The 21,184-nt window shown below is 42.4% G+C and overlaps 2 protein-coding genes across 2 annotated transcripts; one reads left to right on the top strand and one right to left on the bottom strand.

Annotated features, from left to right (window-relative positions):
• On the bottom strand, window positions 1-3,365 carry TMEM52B (transmembrane protein 52B). Its single transcript, XM_068401790.1, has 5 exons — window positions 3,312-3,365; window positions 2,781-2,824; window positions 1,844-1,882; window positions 712-878; window positions 1-251 (listed from the first exon to the last, which is right to left on the bottom strand). Exons 1-5 carry the CDS (start codon window positions 3,363-3,365, stop codon window positions 1-3), a joined length of 555 nt encoding a protein of 184 aa, XP_068257891.1.
• A 3,005-nt stretch (window positions 3,366-6,370) lies between these two features.
• Window positions 6,371-13,044, top strand: LOC137664064 (C-type lectin domain family 7 member A-like). The gene is made up of 7 exons (XM_068401789.1): window positions 6,371-6,443; window positions 7,567-7,698; window positions 9,135-9,233; window positions 9,565-9,714; window positions 11,384-11,535; window positions 12,490-12,608; window positions 12,882-13,044. Exons 1-7 carry the CDS (start codon window positions 6,371-6,373, stop codon window positions 13,042-13,044), a joined length of 888 nt encoding a protein of 295 aa, XP_068257890.1.
• The last annotated feature ends 8,140 nt before the right edge of the window (window positions 13,045-21,184 follow it).

Below are 21,184 nucleotides of genomic sequence, written 5' to 3'. Positions count from 1 at the left end.
CTAGTGTCCTGGGAGGGCTGGCTGGGCATCCTTGCCCTCGGCAGGTGACTGCAGTTTTTCCTCTGGCACTGGATCCAAGTCTGACACTTTCTGCCCTGCCTTGGCGACTGTGAATCTGCTCATGTGCAGAGCTTCTTCGTAGACTGGAGGAGTATCTGATGCTGAGAGGGGTGGTGTTCCCTGCACAGCGTTATGGGAGTGTGCCACCGCTAATATCCTCCTGGCAGCAGGCCCAAACACGGAATGGAGAGCTGAAAGGGAGGAGACAAAAGCTGTTTGCCTCATCCTGAAAGCACCATGCGATTAGAGGAGGACAAGGATATCTGCAGCACACAGGCTTTTCTCTGCCCACAGCCTGAATGTTTTCCTTTTCCTGCCCCTTCATCCTTCCTTAAAAGGAGGGGAGGGGGGTGGTGAAACCCCATCAGCAACATCCCACAATTACTCCTTCCTCAAATGCCACTCAAGCCTGTAACTGCCCTAATTCTACCCAACTATGTCTCACAGCTGACTCACCATCTGGCTGCATTTGCTACGTGCAGCCTGGTGAACACCTTAATTTGTACTATGTACAGATGCTGCCTTCACCGCCTCCTGCCACGAACTTCCCTCTGGGTGTCGCCTTGTGGTGCTGCAATCTGGGCTTTTTACAGTGCAACCCCTCAGTTTGAGGTGTGCTGAGGACCCCAGCCTCTGTCAAAGCCAACTCACAGGTAATGGTGCTCTGGAGGGTGCTGTCATGATCAAAAGCAATGACGGTGACCTCGTAGGGCTGAGGACCTGATTCCTCCCCTGTCTGATGGCAATAAAAACAGCATCTCACACAGACAGAAACCAGGCCGCACAGGAGCAGCAGCCCACCGATCACCACCACCAGCCTGGAAAGGGAGAGGACACAGGATTAGAACAGAAAGACTTTGTTTGCAGGGGACCTTTTAAGGTTTCTCCCTGCTTGAAGTAAGGCTAACCTCAAAGCTAGACATGGTCATTTGAAGCCTTGTCCAGCAGAGTTTGAATAGTGTCCAGGGATGGAGATCCCGTATCCCCTCCAGGCACCCGTTCCAGTGCTGCACCACCCTTGGGGGAAGCATTTTTCCTTCTGTCTAATCAGAATTTCCCTGGATGTGTCTTAGCCAGTCACCTCAGGTCCTTCTGCTGGGCACCTCTGAGAAGACTCTGTCTCTATCTTCTCTCTAGATCCACTTTAGGTAGTGCAAAACTGCAATTACGTTGCCCCCTTAACCTCCTCCAGGCTGAACAAACCTGTTCCTTTCAGCCCCTCTTCATACATCATGTCTTCTGGACCCCTGGCCATTTTATTGGCTCTCCAGTGGACTTGCTCCAGTTTGTCAACATCTCTCTTGTACTGAGGGACCAAGACTGGGCTGAGACTGGACTCCATATTCCAGATGTGTCCTCATGAGTGACAAGCAGAGAGGAAAAATCATATCTCTCAATCTAGTGGCTATACTCTTACTAATGCAGCCTTATAGATGTCCAACAACTACCGTCCTTTTTAATCTCACTCTGTTGAGAATTACTAAGGAATCAGACTGAAATTACTTTTAAAATGGGCCTTTTAAAAGGCACATTGTGCCATGGCTGCTTTATTAGTATTGTTCACCTGACTAAATTAATATGCGGAATGAAAAAGGAGGCTGGCAAGTCAACATTTGTTAAGGACGATGCGATAGCTAAGGGGTCGCCTTGCTACCGTAGAGCATTAGTGTCCCAAGGGAAAGTGGGGGTGGTATCACACTTGAGCGGGTCACATTTATCCCACTCTTTGCTATTGGAATTGTCCAGTGATGCAGATATTTAAAGTAAACATATGCCATCTTACCAGATATACCACAAACGGTCCCACTCTGTACCTGAACATCTGAGGAGAAGAGGGTAAAACATACAGTCAGCCACAGAATGCCAAATAAATGGGAAGATCCCTACTGCATCCTCTCCCAGCTCCCCTCAACTCCTCAGTTGAACTCCAGCTTCTAAATGGCACAATGATGAGAAACTTGCTGTGCTTCATGGAGAGACAGTTGTCCAACCTCATCAATCTCCCTGTGAGGTGAGTTTGCCTTCTCTTTGGCTTTATCTTTTTATTTTTCCCCTGATATTTGTGCCTGCCCAATTCTGTTAGCAAACCTCAGGGATCTGCATCATGTTATAATTTCTGAACTTCTCTTCTTTTATATATTTTTTCACAGTTCTGTCTGCCCAACCCTGTTATCTTTTGCTTTGTTTTTTCTGACATTCTCTTTGATTTCTTTCTGGCCCTGTGGGTACATTTTGGATGCTGTGTTGTGTGTTCCTTTAGTTTTAGTTAGTAGACTTGCCTGTGCATTTTTAAAGACCCTTTTTTAGTCAAAAAAGAATCCTCCTTGGCAATTTTTCACTTTTGTTTTGTCTTAATTTCTGTTATTCTTACAAATGACATCACCAAGAAGAACACTCACCAAAGCACTATATTTCAAATCATTTTTCAAGGAAAGGTCAATTCCAAATTTATAATCTCAGTCAATAAAATTACACCAGAAAGCTCTTAACCATTACAGTTATCCAAATAGGTAGCAGGAACAGTACCACATGATCAGTATGTTGAGTAAATAATACACTTCACATTCAAAGCAACGGAAATTTTATATGAGTTTTCAATAGTTGCAATTAAAGTGAGCTTTTCTGGAAAATGTCAGCCACCATGTCATAACACCAATGTCCACTACTGCCTTTGTCCTTCATTGTCTTCTTAAAAGAATGCAAGATCAACAAATACTCACAATTCTGTGTTGAGACAGCCTTGCTCACCTCTCGCTTGGGGGAACTAGAAGGAGAAAACCAAACAAGACACAGCTAGAGTGAATTAAGTCTTTGTTATATGCAACTTTTATTGCTGTCACCTGGACTATTTCCAGTCTGAATCTCCTATGGTAAGGACTTACTGGTGTCTATCTTCTGTTGTTTCCATCATATATTCTGCTGTAGATTTGAAGTTACTGCGATACCAACTGCAGTGTTTCATATCTTAACTTCCCATAGTCATTAAAATCCTTCTTAGCCCTGTTCCCAGCACAGACCCTGACTTACCTTCACCCTCACCACAGCTTTCCCTTTCCCCACCACAAGCTATGTCATGCTACAGATGTAGATCCTTCTTCATGCTCAAATATTAAGAACCTTTTATGTGTCCAGTACTTTCTAATATCAGAGAAATTATTGTGACTGTCAATTGCTAATGCCTCTCCATCTTTCCAAGGTAACTCCATAACTGAGCAGACACCCCATAAAAAGGAACCTGAGATGTGACTTACCCTTAAGAAACACCCTAAAACAAAGCAGATCATGACTTGGTTATGCATCCCCATAGGGTGGTTCTGTGGCCTCTTGGTGTATCAAGCTGCTTGATGTCTTCTTGTCCTTTCTAGTTTCAGTTCATCCTCACCAGTCCACTGACCAGAAGAAGGAGCAGATTCCTTGTGCGTTGAATCCAGTCCCCTCTTTCTGCTCTTTCTGTCCTCCTCTGGGTCTATCCTTCTCTGCCCTTCAGGTTTTTGCTTTCTCTCTTTCCCTCTTTTTCACTGCAATTCCTGTTTGTTTCTGCCTGTCTCCTTTTGTTATTCTCTTGGCCTGCTTCTCTCCCTCTTTTGAAGGGATCGCTAAAGCCTTCCAGCCAGATCAGGAGAAAAGCGGTGGCTACAAGTTCTTACTTTAGATTTGAACTAGTTCAGTGAAGGGCATCATGAGATCTCTGCAGACCTGACCCTTCCCTCCTCTGAGCAGAAAGGGTCTCTGAGTTTGTTCATTCCCAATTATTCCTCTCCCCGCCCCTACCCTGAGGGGGATGGGTTGAAGGTTATGTTATTGACCTGTTTAAATGAAGTTCAGATTCCTCTTCCTCCTCCAGTACCTCTCCTGTCCCTGCACTCACGTTGTCCTACCTCTGTGGACCCAGTCTATTGACTTTAGCTATATGATCAACATCCAGAGTGTAAGTTACAAGCTAGATCTTCCTGCTGAAGTGAAAGAGTTTGCAATATAATAATGATATACAGCATTATATATATATAGTTATATGTATATGTGTATGTGTATATGTGTATGAATGCAACATATATATACACATATATGCATATATATGTATGCATATATATATATATGCATATGCAATACCTCTTTTATCTCCCATTTTAAGGCTCTGCCACCATCCCTCTTACCTAGTAGTCTCCTGCTATGGTATCACTCCTGCAACTGCCAGTCTGCTCACTCACAGGTCTCACTCCTGAACTTCCTGCATGGCCAGCCAAGTCCCCCTAAATACTTTACATCACAGGGAATACATGTTGATTCTTCTATCCTGGATACTATTTGTCCTGCAGCTGATTATATTACTAGGTTCCATTCAATGATCCCTTAATTTTCTCTCCCTTGTAGAACTGCTTTAGATTTCTGTTACTGCTCATGGCTATTCAGAGTGTTATTACATGAATATAATTGTGTTCACCTTGTCTTTCTCTTTTGACTAGCTGAGAGAGAAAAAAATGCTCTGCAGTAATGTATTACTATGTGTATTTGGGAACCACCTGGGACTGGTGCATGAATGTATGTTAAGGGCAGGGCAGCAACTAGAGAAACTTGTTGCCCCATGTTGCAGTCTCAATGCATTCACATTAAACTGGTGAATCATTAGCCTTGGTGATGCATATTAGAGTTGCAGAGCAGAACCAATGGATTCATGAACATGATGTATTCTCCCAAGGCAGGCTAAAACCCATTTACCATTCTCTAATTATAAAAGTAGTGGTGCAGTATAAACATGCCTTTGCATGTGCTTCTTTATCTATCTATCTATCTATCTATGTATCTATTTATCTATCTAAACTAGTCTGCTACTGGACAAAGGTTTCTGAGTCCTGCTGGACAAATAAGAAACATAAAAATGTGAGCTATTTGCTTCATATTTACATGGGAATTTCCTAATATTCTTTTTGTCTTTTTCTCCTTAAATTCTTTTGCGTATTATAGGAGTTTAAGAAGAAAAGACCCAGCAGAACTGTAAAATACCTTTTCTTGTATGTACAGCTTTTAAAACTGGTGGGATTCAATGTGGAAAAGAAGTGCCAATTACCAATGTTTTTCAAGGGCTTTTTATTTATCACTTGATTTTTAACTGAAATGCAATCTCATGGAAATTTCAAATTCTAGAAGGTTCAAACTGGAGAAATAGTAGATAAAGTGATAAAAAATTTCTCTAAAGTAAAAGCAGCAGTGTGACGTAAAACAGTGACCTTGCCAAAAGCATATAATAAGTCATTCTTGCTGAAGCTTATTGATCATTCTTTTTCTATTTCTATGGCATTGCCATTAATACTGTGCTTCCAGTAATCCACCTACGGCCCTGCTAGCCTATTATCCAACAATGGTTTAAATTTCTCCATATTCCCCTGGTATTTTGCCTCAATTATCTCAATATTTTGTTTTTATTTGTTTTATGTTATATTGAAGTGACTTTTCTCCATCATATTTCCCCCTTGCCACCTTTCAAAAGATTTAAAAAATGTGATCAGAAAACTGCTAAAACAAACAAAGATATCCTGTCATTGACTTTTTGCTGTTCTTTGTCATTGTTTAAAATCTAAGTGCCCCCTCCATAGTAAGCTATGTGATTTGAACATTTCCTTCCTTGGACACCACAGAAAGCAGATTGTGGTATGGACAGAAAATACTTCTATCCTCTCTGCTTCCCTGTTCTGGTTGTACCAAGGGATGCATGTCAAGCCTGTTCTAACTTTTATTTCCTAGGTGGCATGACCTTAACTAGGAGTAAAGCTTCTTAAAGAGCTGAAGAAATACTGTGTACTGCTCTTAGAAGTTGTTGAGAAATTGCTGCTTGTTCCCTGTTACTCTTCAAAGGAGTATTCCACTAGAGCCAGCTTGATTAGTCATACTCAATACTTCCCCATGGGCATTTGGAAATGTAAAATATGGGGACACCTTTGGGGCTCACAAGGACCTCTGATACTTTTGCAGGTGTAGTAAGACATTATCAAAGCTTTCATGTATTTTATACTAGATGATGATAATCCAGAAGGGCTCTGTTGCTTGTAAAATAAAACGAGATCATTATTGAATAAACTGCACACAAAGAAGCGTGCATTTCCCTCTCACATTTCATGCTGTTTCAACTGAGGACACAAGGGTTGTTACCTCCACTTGACAGAAAATGTGACAGAGGGTTCAAAAGCAGCAGCTCATTGGAGAGAGGGCAAGGTACTCCTGCAAAGTAACATGTGTTGCTCTATATGTATCTGCCCAGATGCCAGAGTATAAGTCACTGCACTCAATTTTTCCACTGTAAGACAAAAGCCTGGGAATGCCTTCTGCCCTGTACCCAGGGAGATTTGATCTCCAGCAGCCTGGATTGGCAGAGGCTGGGAAAGCCCCCGGTGAGACGTGGTGCTGGGGGGTAGTATTCTGTGCTACCTGGTGCTCATCCTTGTTCCCGAGTTAACAGCTGGTGAGACCAGCAGTTCTTGGACTGCATGCGGTAGAGCCATATGCAATAAAACTGAAAGTTCAGGTCTCATTCTGGTCATTTTGCCAGCAGACCTAGAAATACCAGGAAACATGAGACCAGATAATTTTCTCCATCTTATTTCTGGTTCTCAAAGTTCAAGAGAGCATGGTGCAGGCACTCAAGCCAAGAGGTGACCCCTTCTTGGATGCAGCAGCAGCCCTACTGCAATGGCATGCTGCTGTGCTCTGTTAATCACTCTTGCTAAAAGGCAGAGATTATCACGTGTGACTTTGCCTGGACTGCTTCCAGGCCGGAGCTAGTCCAGGAGCACAGCATCATACTCTGGTACATGAATTTTCTACCCAGACTCCCCATTAGTTCATCAGATTTCTTCAGCTCATTCCCTTTTACAGTGCAGACATACTTGGAACGGCAGCTGGCAAGCATGGATTCATTTCTTTGTGTCCTAGGAATGGGCAATGGCTGTGGCAAGTCTGTGTGCTACTCCGTTGGGACAAGTGCGGTGTGCTTAGAAGCAATAAACAAAGGCGATCAGTATGTTTCTCACTTCGTTTTACCTCCAGTCCTCCTGTGCCACTTTAGAGATCGAGGAACCCTTCTGGCTGAATTTACTGAATACTAACCACTGTATAGTAAAGCCAGGAAACAAACCCCCCTGATGCTGAAAAACTCCAAGGAATTGTTTAGACTTAATCCAAAATTAATGTCATTTCCTCTTCAGCTCTGCTCTTCCTTCTTTTTCTTTCTACAGAAAAGATGTACCCTCAAACTGGGTAATTCTATACATCTATTCCAGGAACTGAGAACTCTGAGATTTCCATGCCCCATTTCATTTTTGCACAGAGGAGAGTTAAATACTATTCTGGGACTCTGCTGCATGTAAACAGCCCCAAGCATCACTGTATCATGAAATCTTTTAGTATGAGCCAAAAATTCCCTTCTGACTTTTGCATGAATCAGTCTCTTGGCTCCCGATGACACTGACTGTTCACTTGATCCCAGCCAGAACCTTATCCCTGTTTCTCCTGTAGGAGCAACCAAACTTCTGAATTCTCCTGTAACCTTGCCAGAAATGACAAGTGAAGAAGTGACATACGCAGACCTGAGGTTCATGACACTGGAAAAATCCCAGGACCAGGAGCTCCAGACTGCCAGAGCAAAAGGTAGTGGTAGTGTTGGGGGGCAGTTCTCTCCAAGGCAAACTCTCACTTTGGAGAACATTTTTCATGTGATGCTCAGAGGAGGATGTCACCTGCATATTGCATCTCGGCTTCTGGGAGCCCTCAGGACTCAAATTGTCTAAGAAATTGGAGGGACAGAAAAAAAGCAGGAGATTTAAAAAAATGTAAGGTTGGAGAATGTGGAAAAATGTTTACATTTGAGAGGAGAGATATAATTAAGGTTGTGGGGTGCAGTTAAGTAAAAATAAACATGTTCCAGTTAGACATTAAGTGTCAGCTCCTGAAAGTTAGTGAAGTAATCTGCCTAAGGGAACTTGCAAAAGTCTTTCAGCTTTACTCATTTAAATCTGACTAATTGAATGAAGTAAATGCTAGAGAAAAAATGTTTTCTCTCAAGGGAAGGAATAGATGGACAAATACCTTTTTGTACTTAAAAAATCATAAAAGTTATGCTACATAGCTTCACAGAGGAAGGGAGGAATGTGACTGATCCCAGATCTATATTCTTTGTGCTATGCTTTAGTTCTTTAGAATCACTCTGTTTGAAAGCAAGGGGATATTATGTTCCAGCCTGACTAAATGTCTGGAGATTAATTTGATAGATTTGATTATAATCTAGTAGATTAAAGAGCTCTTTAAAGGGTTACGGAACACAGGGAATAAAAGGCAGAAATACCACTGGCTGATATGCCAGTTATTTTTGTTGGTAACTTCAACATAATATTAGTATTCCCGTTGAAATTTTGTACTGGAGTCTAGTAAAAGAACACAAAAGTCGTAAATTGGAAACAACCCTTACCTCTGTGTTTTGGGACTGTGTAAATTCACATGGGTGTTTGCATTTGCCCACATTGCAAGAATGGGTGAGTGCATTTCCAGGTGTGAAACTGTTCCTGTGCAACTGCAGGTATGTGGTCTTGTTCACATCTGTATGCCCTAATTACAGATTATTTTGCAGGGGCCTGGCTTTCATTGGTGGCTGTTCCTGAGATTATTTTCTGAAAAAGTGAATTAATTCCCGATTTGGCAGGTTAGGCACTCAAAAGTGAAAATAGCCCAACACCTGGCTGCATATGAAAATTTCAGCCTTCTTGTAAGCACCAGTACTTCCTTGATGTTCTTTCCCCATGTATGAAATTCTGTGCTGCTCAGCTTTATTTGTCCAATTTGTTTCTCTTAAAAGGTCCTGGCTAAGCTAGTCTCCATGGCTTGCTCACTTCCCAGCCCCCCAGCTCCTAAGGAGGACTGGCCACGGCCAAACGATGGAACAATTTTTATAATGTAATACCACATACTGGTCTGAAACTCAACAATTCGCTGGGCAGACTACTGGTCATGTCTTGTGCAACATAGGAGCTGCAGATACAAAGATGAGAGGTTCCTGTTCTTGCCGCTTTCCTCCTTTTTGTCTATCCCAGATTCCCCCAGTCCATCTTCCTGTTGGCGACTGACTATGGTGGCGCTTGGGGTCTTCTGCCTCAGTTCAGTGGCAGCTGCAGGAGTCTTGGCTGCCAGGTGTAAGTATGGTCGCAGAAGGGATGCTCAGAGTACAGTATGAACAACTGAAAGACTAGGAAATCAGTTAAGGAAAAGGATTAGCCTGGGGGATTAATAATGCAAAAAAATGTCCCTTGCTGGAAGAGTTTACCCACTCAAGACATCTCCCAGTCTTTGAAATTGGGATGTATGACATCTTGCTCATAAGTGTGTACAAACTGTATGTGTAGGCCAAGTATATTCAGTCATGGGGAGGTACGTGTGTGTTTGGTAAGTTTATTCAGGTTACATCGAGCAGTATAGCTTTAATATTAATAGAACAATTTCATTCTTATTTTGCTGTGATTCAAGTCATCCTGGTCTGCCACCTTGTGCATGAAAGGGATGAAAACTTCACCCTGCAAAAGGCAATTATGGAAAGCCTCAACCAGCAGCTGGAGCTCCTCCAGGCTCAGAATTTGAACTTGACAGAGACTGTAAAGCAACTTGCCACCTCCAGAGGTACATAGTGGTGGGAAGATGGTGGTTTCATCACATTCTGGTTGCCACATATTGATTTTTTTTTCCTGTCATTAACCACATTAGAAGGAAAAAATAAAAATCTCTAAAATTGCCCTGAATTATTTCATTTAAAAATAAATTTCAACCGAGCCAATCAAAAGAGTGCATTTCCATTTTGATAATTTTTTAAGTATCAGTCTTTCTGAAGTATGTTTATTGAATTTTTGTAATGGAGCTGGTTTATACCCTAAACCAAACATTTTAATTTGGAAAATACCATGATGATGACGCCTTTTTTTTAAAAAAGTGTTTCTAATAGGTAAATTCACTGATGCCGCCATTCCTTCTTTCACAGTCAGTTTCAGTGAATTATAGTTAAAAATTTTGATGGAAAATTCCTACTGGCTTTAATTGTCTGGAATGCTTTGAATCCTCAAGACAGCTTCATTCTGTTATGCAGTAGTGGATGCAGCAGTGTAAACACTGCTGCTCTCTGCCAGATGGGACTGTAATTACTGACTTTAACAGTTTACAGACTATATGCTGAGGGTATTTTTTTTCTTGTGCAAAATAATGGTGTGAAACTTTAAAGATGGGTGAGGTGAATGTGCTAGATTATCATATAGCAGAAGTAAGAGAATCATAATAAATTCACATCTTTTGAGAGAGTGGCAAGGTTATTTTCTACATAAACGTCTGCATTTGAATTTAACACAAACCAGAAGCTACACGTAAGGGTCAAGTGCACTGTGCTGTGTTATCTATTGCCATCCAGCATGAAGTCCTGGCATTCCCAGCTGGCACTGGTTTGTTACAGTACAAAAAGATCCTGTGAACTGTAAAGCAACAAACATGATTCACTCTATAGTGGGACCCAGTTCCGAGAGATCTCCAAAATATTTTGTCTGGCAGGTCTTTTTGCTGCTTGTGATTGTTTCACTTTCCAACTAGAAATGGAGTTCCCCAAACGGTGCAAGAGTGAAAGAAAAATCCAACATTTTGCATTCTTTCTGGCTTCAGTATTACTCAGGGTCCCAGCAGGCAGCTAACAGAATAATGTGGCAGAAAGAGTCAAAGTGCAGCTGTCAGAAAGGTAATTCTTTAAGCACAACGGGCTCATCACCTTTCACTTTGACTGGCCATCACTATCTGACACCTGCACACTGAATCCACAGCAAGGATGAAATGCTACCGGACAAGTTTAAGTATAAAATGCATTGTAAAGCATATAGCAGGGAAGGGCTGGCCCTGATGTTCTTCACAAGAAGTTATAAGTAAGTTCACATGAATAGAGACATACCCATATGACTGAAATCTGGGTTTCCTTTTACGTCCACCTATATCCATGTCTCTGTGAACATGGTTCAACCTTCCAAAATTTCTTCTATTTGTTTATTACTAGCACCCTCCAGGTTTGCTGATCAGATTCAAAAAATCTTTATTATTTGTTTTTCTGGTTTTCATTTGGAAATGTTTTTCTGGTCTTCTGGCAACTGGGTTTATTAAGTCTCCAATGAAGACATGAATTTAGCTGCAGAATGAAAGAGAAATTGTTGTTCCTCTGTGATAGAGAGGCTTTGCACTGTTCTAGTGATCCTGCAGGGATCCACTATACCACTAGAGACTGCTGTCACTGATAAACCTGATCAGGTGCTCTTTTGTTTTGAAGGACATAAATGTATTCCTTGTCCTGAGAACTGGCTACAGTATGGGGAGAACTGCTACCACTTTTCAAAGGAATGGAAAACTTGGCAAGAAAGCAAGGCTCAGTGCTCTGCTCTGGAGTCCAGACTTCTTAAGATAGAGAGTAAGGAAGAGCTGGTAAAGATTATTTTTTTTCTCTCTCTCTCTCTCTCTCTAATTATACACTCTGCATTTTTACTATAGCCTGCACAGCCATGCCATCCTTCCACTGGTGCGATATGCTATGACATGTGTGTTCTGGACCAAGTGGCAAAAACTGTCCATGCCCCTTTGGAGCCCCTCTGCCTGCACTGTGGCTGCACCTGCCCTAGTCTATCTCTACTGACTTCAGGGGAGTTAATTGAGACACACCAGCTTGCGTCTACACCTAGATCCTCATCCCATCTCAGGGCAAATGTAACTGAGCTGGTACTGGTTGGCAACTCTTGTTTTCTTGCTGGAGCAAACTATTTGGCAAATATCAGAAGCCTGGCCTTCAGCTTCTTGCTGTCCACAACTAGAAAGCTTGCTGGCCTGGCCTGCTCCCTGGCGTCTTCTCCCACATGAGCAGAAGAGGATCCATATCTTTTTTCTGACACTTACATTGTAGATGAAGCAGCAGATAAAGCACAGCCCAAAGAGATCTTCGCTGTGAAGGGATTTCTACCCAGACCCTTAATGGCAATGGGATTATGTCTTGAACTCTGTGGTTTTGTCTGTATTTTTAATTTCCTATGTACCATGATAGCAAATTATGCGAAGGCTTTTTCCTGCCTGACTTATGCAACTGGGGTGTTGGAAGGAGGTCATTATCCTACACCCATTACCCAGCTAATGTACAGTCTTCGGTTATCTCAACTGTCATTTTAGCTGAGAGCTACTGAAAGCTTTCAGCACATTCATTTTCCTTATCTCCAAAACAGCACTGACTGCCAGGAGTAGGAGGCACTGCCCAGATTCACTTACAAAACAGTCTCTTATGCTCAGGTGTGAGCCGCTCGCTTTCATTTGCCTTTCTCCTTCTCCAAATCATATGCCGTTATGACTGAAGCAGGGATATGACTCACAGGCTTTGCATTTATTTCCATACAGGACTTCACAATGCGATCATCACAGTCTTACAGTTCCTACTCTTTCTGGATTGGGCTGTCTCGCGACAGAGCCAAGGAGCCCTGGCTGTGGGAAGATGGATCTGCTTTCTCCCCTGATCTGTAAGTCACTGCACAGATAGGAGCAGACCACGTCCAGACATATTTGTTATGAGCCAGAAGCGGCAACCTTTAACTGCCACTCAGTAATCACCTGTCCCCCTGCTTATTTGCCAGCAGACAGGTTACCCATCACTCATTCACTTATCAACCCAGGCAGCCCCCATCAGAGAGCTTGGATGCTATTGTGGGTCAAATAGGTAGCAGCAGTTGGGAATTGTATTAGCCTGTGACTTTTTCCACGGGATGATGAATATCTCTTCTATTTTTTCACAGGTTTCAGATCCAACGAGCCAGCTCAAGTCCTTTCCTAGATTGTGTGTGGCTTCAAGGTGCAAACATAGACAGTGCACGCTGTGGCGAGTACAAATTTTACATTTGTGAGAAACTGGTGGATCCTGTGGTGGTTGAGCAAATAAGCTACTCGGACAGGCGCTAGTGTGCAGAGCTCTGTGGAGAGACCCATCCTGGGATATACCGTTGTAGGGGCAAGTTCTGCCCCAGAGTTTGTGATAAGGAAAATGAATCTGAGATCAGGTTAATGTAACATCAGGGATAATCTAAGCTTAACTTGCCCTCTGGTGATGCACATCAGCCAGAATACTTGGGCTTTTTCTTCAACAACTTCCTTCTTTCTTCTTTCAGCCCTTGCATTCTTGTGTAACCACTTCTATCTACTTCTCATAAATTCCTTTCTAAATGAAACAAAACTAAGTATATGATTGTAGAACTCTAAAGAGTCATACGTATCTCCAAGAAACAGGAATCAATGACCGTTTGTAAGAGCAACACATCATGTTTTCAAAAATCCATCCATTGGGTATTCACAGATGTGAGCTCCCAATTTGCAATAAATTTCCAAATATTTGATTTAATTTCACTCTCCACCTACTGATAACTGGAAAGTGCAATAGAACCACAGACTGCATTAAAAGACAAATAAAAATATTTATAGTTCTTCTGGTTAGAGAGAAAAGCTTTCAAATGGGATGGTATGCCCTATGGGCCCAAAAAAAACAAAGGCAAATACAGAACACACTTTTATTGAGGAAAGTCAGCAATATTTAATGCCCAGGAATGACAGTCCAGCTGCTAGCAGATTGTTCTGCTGCATGGGGCATTAGGGGAGAAAGTGCATTCCTGTAAGACATCTGTCTTGATAGTTATCCATGTCACATCTGATGCACTACTTTGATTTCTCAAATCCGTTTTTGATTCTGTTGCAGAATTTCACAACTGGAATAAATATTGCTGATACTGATCTTTTCTGTAGTGTGTCTTTTTAGTAAGTCATTGTGCACAGAACGGTCAACAACCAACAAATACAGGGCCTTTAATGACGCAAAGCCTCCTGCCGCTTTACTGCTGTTTAGGAGGCTGTTCAAAAAGAAGACTGCATCAGAGAGAGCATCTCTCTTCTATGGTGCTGGCAAACAATAGAGATCTTTGAGATCTCACAGAACAGTCAAGTTTATCTTTAGGACTTTTGTTCCTGTGTGTATTTTGTACTAATTTGAGCCATTCAATAAAAATTGAATGGGGAAGGTGAAGGTATTTAGGCAAGTCTCTAATTATGTTTATTTCAGACATAAAGCTGTGCATCAGAAGTCTGCAGTAGCAACAGCCAACAAGTGTGCTGTGACCCTCATTAATGAGTGTTTAGCGATATGGCAATTATCTTAATTATGGATATGAAGAAGTAATTTAGGGAACCAGGGACCAACAGAAAGTGTCTTGCCACACAGCTATCTCATAGTCTGGAAATGCTGCGTTTTCTCAGTTTAAGCACAGGGCCTCAGAAGCCATTGAGATACTACCTGGGTTCCCAGCACTGAGTGGTCTACAGGGGATGCAGGTATGATGTGAATGATGGGAAGGGTAACCTATACAGGGCTGTTGTTCTAACACATGGTGGGAGGCCCCATCTTATAACCGTTGATAATACAGGAGGGTCTTAAAGATCACACTATGAGGAAGCCTGAGAGCCCTCACTGAGGGGGATGATATGAGGAGGAGCCGGTGATGAGGTGAAGCAGTGAGTGAAACTTCTGTGAGGTAACTGGTGTGATGGGCATGGGGTCAGTGGACCAGTGAGGGGAGCAATGGTTGATTGCAGAGGCCTGGCTGAGGGAAAAGTGTTGCATGTGCAAAGCACTGGAATTATGGACTATTGCTGTGAGTGAAATGCTGCAGAAAATGAAGGAAGGAAATGATGAATAAAAGCCTGCTCTTCTGTACTGCGTTTGAGAGGAGAATCCATTAGCTTGTCCCCCTGTCTGGGGCATGAAGCACTGGTCCCCGTGCCTGGCTGCTGAATATTCACAAGCTCGGAAACTTATAAAACAAGGAGTAAGATCCTGGTCCTCATTGCTGTCTGGATTTTTTCATTTTATACCACATCCTCTCCTCCCCCTCTACTCTGCCCTGGTGAGGCCGCATCTGGAGTATTGTGTCCAGTTCTGGGTCCCTCAGTTCAAGAAGGACAGGGAACTTCTAGAGAGAGTCCAGCGCAGAGCCACGAAGATGATTAAGGGAGTGGAACATCTCCCTTATGAGGAGAGGCTGAGGGAGCTGGGTCTCTTTAGCTTAGAGAAGAGGAGACTGAGGGGTGACCTCATTAATGTTTATAAATATGTAAAGGGCAAGTGTCAAGAGGATGGAGCCAGGCTCTTCTCAGTGACATCCGTTGACAGGACAAGGGGCAATGGGTGCAAGCTGGAGCACAGGAGGTTCCACTTAAATTTGAGGAAAAACTTCTTTACTGTAAGGGTGACTGAACACTGGAACAGGCTGCCCAGAGAGGTTGTGGAGTCTCCTTCTCTGGAGACATTCAAAACCCGCCTGGACGTGTTCCTGTGTGATATGGTCTAGGCAATCCTGCTCCGGCAGGGGGATTGGACTAGATGATCTTTCGAGGTCCCTTCCAATCCCTAACATTCTGTGATTCTGTGATTCTGTGATCTTCATGCCTCAGTGACTTGTAATTATAACCACTACATGATGAGCCAAGTTGCACGGAATAGAAGAGCACATGGTATCCATTAATTACCCTGAGGAGATGTGCAGTATACAACCTGTTACTGTGTTTTTTTGAGTAATACCTAACCCTGAATTTCCTTGATATGTAGCATGAATTAGTTCTTGTATTTTGGCTTAAACCAGGAGAGAAAAATTTAGCCTTATGTGTAAGATGATCACTTAAGTCACAATACAATAATTAGTTTAACAGACGTCATCTTTTGTTATATGAGGTTAAAATGTTCAGAACTTTAAAACAATTCAGAACTAAGCAATTTCATGCACATATCTTCTGCACTCTACCCTTTCCCATAGCCATCTACACACACTAGACTACCTTCTAAATCACTCTGTGTGTTCTTCAAGCAGTTCTTCCTAACTGCTTTTGAAACGTCCTCTTCAGAAATCTTTCTCAGGTTGCCCAGGATCCATTAAACTAGTTGGCTCACAGGAGTCTGTTCTGTGCTGTTGAGTAAAGGGAATATTCTCAGTAAGCAATGAGTTAAAGAAACAGTCTTTCCACTTAGCTTTGCAAGTCACACTAACCATTGCATTTTCCACAGCTACCTGTGAATTCTGGGCCTTTAAAATTACCACAACTTCAATGTTAGATTGTCTTAACAGCCATGTCATGTCTACTGTCATTTGGCTGCAGAAAGCACTTAAAACTGACAAAGTTCAAAAGGCAGCATGCAATCATACCTTCAGTCAAATGAACTGAGTCATTTCAAGTCATACAAGATTTGCTCGTAAGCAAATCTTTAGGTTTTGTTGCACACTGAAAAAGAGAAGGGGTGAAAATTTGTTTTGATAGCCACCATTAGATTAGTAATTAGTTGCTGTCGTTGCCATAAGGTTTTACTAGCACTGCCAGTTCTGTATTCTTGGTGTTATGTTGTTCACAGTGATAAAAAATCTTGAGTCTATAATTAGCCTTTTCAGTTCAATACAATGTCCATTAAAAACAGAGTATAAGCATTGTACTCATGCCATGTTGTTACAAAACAAGCCTTTGGCTCACAAGCCACTCTCAGTGCTTCTTGGCAAATAATTTCCCTACTGTTCCCAAGATGAGTATTCATCTCAATAGATCTACCAAACTCATGAACATTTTTCTTCATAGCGTCTATGTGTTTTAAAGACAAATTTTTCTACTCACTTAGTTTTCTTACATTGCTTTCAGTTGCTTCATATTGACATATAGCTGCACAAGTAGCTCATTTCTCGGCAAAGCTCAGACATGCAACCTTGAATGGAGTGTCACAGCTTTACTTTTTAAAGAGTTTTCTTCTCTGCATTGTTGTGCTCTTTACCCTTGGTGGCAGACAGTCAGTAAACCACCTGCATCATAAAAACTTAACCAAATCCAAGTGGGGAAAAATATTCTTGCAGCAAGATCCTAATACTCATTAATTACCAGAGAAAATAGATGTGTCTCTGATTTCATGTGGAGACAGAGGCTGCTGTCTTTAAACAGCAGGCCTTGCAAAATATACTGCTATTTTTCAAGTTGCACAGCCACATGATATATGGAAAATGCTGCTAAATCACCTCTGGTAAGGACTGCTGAAAGAACAAGGAAGCAAGGAGAGAAGCACAATGATTTACTGAATATATCACAGTAAATGCAGCTGCATATTGGGTGCTTTGAGAGAAATATTTTGGGTTTTATGAGGTTTTCCGTTTTGTTTAAAATGAGTGTTCATGTCCTAGACCTAAAATCAAAGTCAAAGCCATGAGAGATGGTCAAGAGAGTTTTTTTCTGTTCACTTGGAATTCTGCAGACAGAGTCAGGATTTTTTGGAACCTGCATTTAAACCTATGCATTCAAGCTTGTTTAGTCTAATCTTTTGCCCTCTCTCTAATCTTTGACTCTTTTTCCACCACCATCTCATCCCTAACCCTCTTGGATAAAAGAACTAGTTTTAATGCTAAAAAAAGAAGTAAAAAAGGAACATTACTCATCCTCCAGTTCTCTGGTTAGAGTCATGTGGGGATTTCTCCTTTTGCTAAATTAAGATTCCCATTCTGTAAATTTAACAAAAAGAAACTTGCGATTTTACACTTGAAAACTAAAATGCAGAGCTTGTCTAAATGCTTCCAGAGAAGCCTGTTTCTATTTCTGTTTCAGAAGTTCAGAGTCAGTAGTTTTCAATCACATGTATGCCTGTTATCCTGAAAATTTACCTACCCTCCCCGCTCCTCATCATTCTGGAGGCTCACCAGGAAACTGAGCAGGAAGAAATGTCACTTCTTCTGTACAAGGGTTGCCCTTTTGTTCTGATTTGAAACAAAAATATTCAGAGTTGTGAAATATTCTTTGGCACACAAAGACCACATAAGTCTAATTAAGCAATCAGCAGCAAAGCCAGTGTTTTCTCCCTATTCAGTGTTTTCTGTATTTTATTCCTCTCTCATTCTTTAGATTTATTGTCATTTTTTCAGAAGAACATAGCTAGTAAGAGTGGGCACCTGAAACAAACAAACAGACTCAAGTGACATATGGAATTGGAGCACTCGGTTGGAACACACTTAAATGCACAAGATGCACAGGTGGCCTTTGTGGGTAAAACATTTCCTGGAGATGGACAGTCAAATGACCATGCTGAAGTCATATTTGCTGCTATTTATAATGTCAAATTAAGTTGAAGGCTTGACATAGCACAAATTGTGGTGCAGATATTTAAGAACTGTGTAGCTGGAAAGCAGTATTTTGTAGGGGAAAGTAAACAAATTATTAAAATCAACTTGCCCATGTTATGATGACAAAAGTCTTATGCACTTAAATAATCTGCATTTTGAAGAATAATATTACAAACCAAGGAAAGGGAGCAGTTTGTTCTGCTGTAGAAGTAAAACTGTATCACAAATATCACACATTCATAGACCAAGATGTGTCATTGTTGAATGTGGTGGTTCCAGTTGCATGCCTATGCAAAATGCATATAGAAATATGCATCAAATTTCTAGTGGACATAATGTATTAATTGTCACAAAAATAGATCAAAATACCTTTTCCAATTTGTCCACTCAGCTCAATTTTCCAACATGAAGTAAAGATCTCAGAGTCACTTTCAAACTTGGAACAATAGCAAGGGAATTTTTGTAATCAGTGTTCCTATTAAAAAATGACAAGCACTATTAAACTGATCACCTAATTTGAACATGGCCTCATCAGTATCACACAGAGATTTTATTCTCTAGTGTCTAAAACTTGACCTCTTGAAAAAACACAGAGTCACCGCATGGTTGAGTTTGGAATGGACCTCAGATCAGAGGGCTGGAACAGCTCTCCTATGAAGAAAGGCTGAAGGAGTTGGAGCTGTTCAGCCTTGTCATGGTTTAAAGCTGGGCTGGCTATTAAACCTGTGGCAGATGCTCTCTGTTTAACCCTCCCCCCACCCCGAAAGGAAAGGGAAAGGGAAAGGGAAAAGGGAGAGAGACTTACGGGTTGGAAAGTTAAAACAGTTTTAATAAACTATAATAATGAAAAAAAAGTATAATAATAATATTGGAATAATCAAATATATATAAATATATGCAAAACCAAGATCAAGCTCCCCCGATGTCGGCCACGTCACCACCGGCACTGCAGGGCAGGCTCCGGGAAGGCCCAGGCTGGGCCCAGCAACGGTCGAGAGCTGGATTCAGGGATGTACGGATCGGGATTGGGGGCAGCAGGAAAACGGACAGAGTCCTCCTTGGACACTGGCCAAAGGCTCAAGCCGCAGAAGCAGCCCGAAGCAGCAGAAGCAGCCCAAGCAGGCAGAGGCCCCCAAAACCAGCAGGCCGAGCCTCCCATTATCCCCCCGCTTTATACTGATACTGACGTGTATGAGATGGAATACCTTCGTTGGTCAATTTTGGGTCACCTGTCCTGTCTGCTCCTCCCTGCAGGTGCGACGCCCCTTTGGCTCTTCACTTGTAAGTGAATTAGCAGTGACTTTGGTTTCTCTAAGAATAAGTACAGCAAGAGCCTTTCTGCATAACATTCCTACCGGTGCCTCAGTGATAACTACAACCTTCGAGCGTTATCAGTCCTAGAAGCAGACACTGTCTGCAAAACATGCAGTTAGTTTCAGAAAGTGCAGTTACTTAGAAGAGACTTAGCTGAAAGTAAAAATCACTGAAAGGAAAATTGGCCTAGTTTAGGCCAAACCAGGACAGCCTGGAGAAGAGAAGGCTCTGGAGAGACCTTCTTGCAGCCTTTCAATGTATAAAGGGAGCGGATAAGAAAGATGGAGAGAGACTTTTTGCCAAGGCCTGCAGTGAGGCAATGGTTTTAAACTAAAAGAGGGTACATTTAGATTAGACATAAGAAAGAATTTTTTTATGATGGGCGTGGTGAGACACTAGACCAGGTTGCCCAGAGGAGTTGTGGATGCCCCCTTCCCCGAATTGTTCAAGGCCAGGTTGGATGGGGCTTTGAGCAACTTGACCTAGTGAAAGATGTCCCTGCCCATGGCAGGAGGATTGGAATAAATGGTCTTTAAAGGTCCCTTCCAACCCAACCCATTCTACAATTCTATGACCTCTGGAGGTCATCTGCTCCAACCTCCCTGCGATTTCTCTGGGAAACCAGTGCCAGTGTTTGGTGACCCTCAGAGTAAAAAAGTGTTTCCTGATGTTCAGAGGGTACCTCCTCTGCTTCAGTTTGTGTCCATTGCCTCTGGTCCTGTCACTGGGCACCACTGAAAAGAGCCTGGCTCCATCTTTGTAGCCTCCCTTCAGGTATTTATACACATTAACAAGTTCCCCTCCAAACTTTCTCTTCCCCAGGCTAAACCATCCCAGCTCCCTCGGCCTTTCCTCATAGGAGAGATGCTTCAGTCCCTTCATCATCTTTGTGGTCCTTCATTGGACCCTCTCCAGTATGTCCATGTCTCTTTTGCACTGGGGAGCCCAGCACACTCCATGTGTGACCTCACTAGTGCTGAGCAGAGGGGAAGGGTCACCTTCCTCCACCTGCTGGCAACACTTCTCCTAATGCAGCCCAGGATACCATAAGCCTTCTTTGCCATAAGGGCATACTGTTGGCTCATGTCAGTTTGGTGTCCGCCAGAACCCCAGGTCCTTTTCTGCAAAGCTGCTTTCCAGCTGATCAGCCCCCAGCATGTACTGGTGCATGGGATTGTTCCTCTCCAGTTGCAGGACTTTGCACTTCTCCTTACTGAACTTAATGAGGCTCCTGTCAGCCCAGTTCTTCAGCCTGTTCAGGTCCCTCTGGATGGCAGCACAATCCTCTGGTGTGTCAGCCACTCCTTACAGTTCTGTGTCTTTAGAAAACTCCTCCCTATCATCCAGATCATTAATGAAGTTGTTGAACCAGATCAGATCCAGTGTTGACCCCTGGGGTACACTGCTAGTGACTGGCCTCCAGCTGTAGACTTCATGCCACCAATCACCACCCTCTGGGTCCATCTGTTTAGCCAGTTTTCAATCCACCTCATTGTCTGCTCATGCAGCCTGTACATCAACTGCTTCTCTATGAGGATCTTATGGGAGAAAGTGTTGAAAGCCTTACTGAAGGCCAGATAGACAATATTCACTGTCCTTTCCCT

Source organism: Nyctibius grandis, chromosome 5 (assembly GCF_013368605.1).
Source record: "Nyctibius grandis isolate bNycGra1 chromosome 5, bNycGra1.pri, whole genome shotgun sequence".
Taxonomy (NCBI): Eukaryota; Metazoa; Chordata; class Aves; order Nyctibiiformes; family Nyctibiidae; genus Nyctibius; species Nyctibius grandis.
Note: the sequence above shows the minus strand (reverse complement) of the source record. Positions and strands in the feature narration are given on the sequence as shown.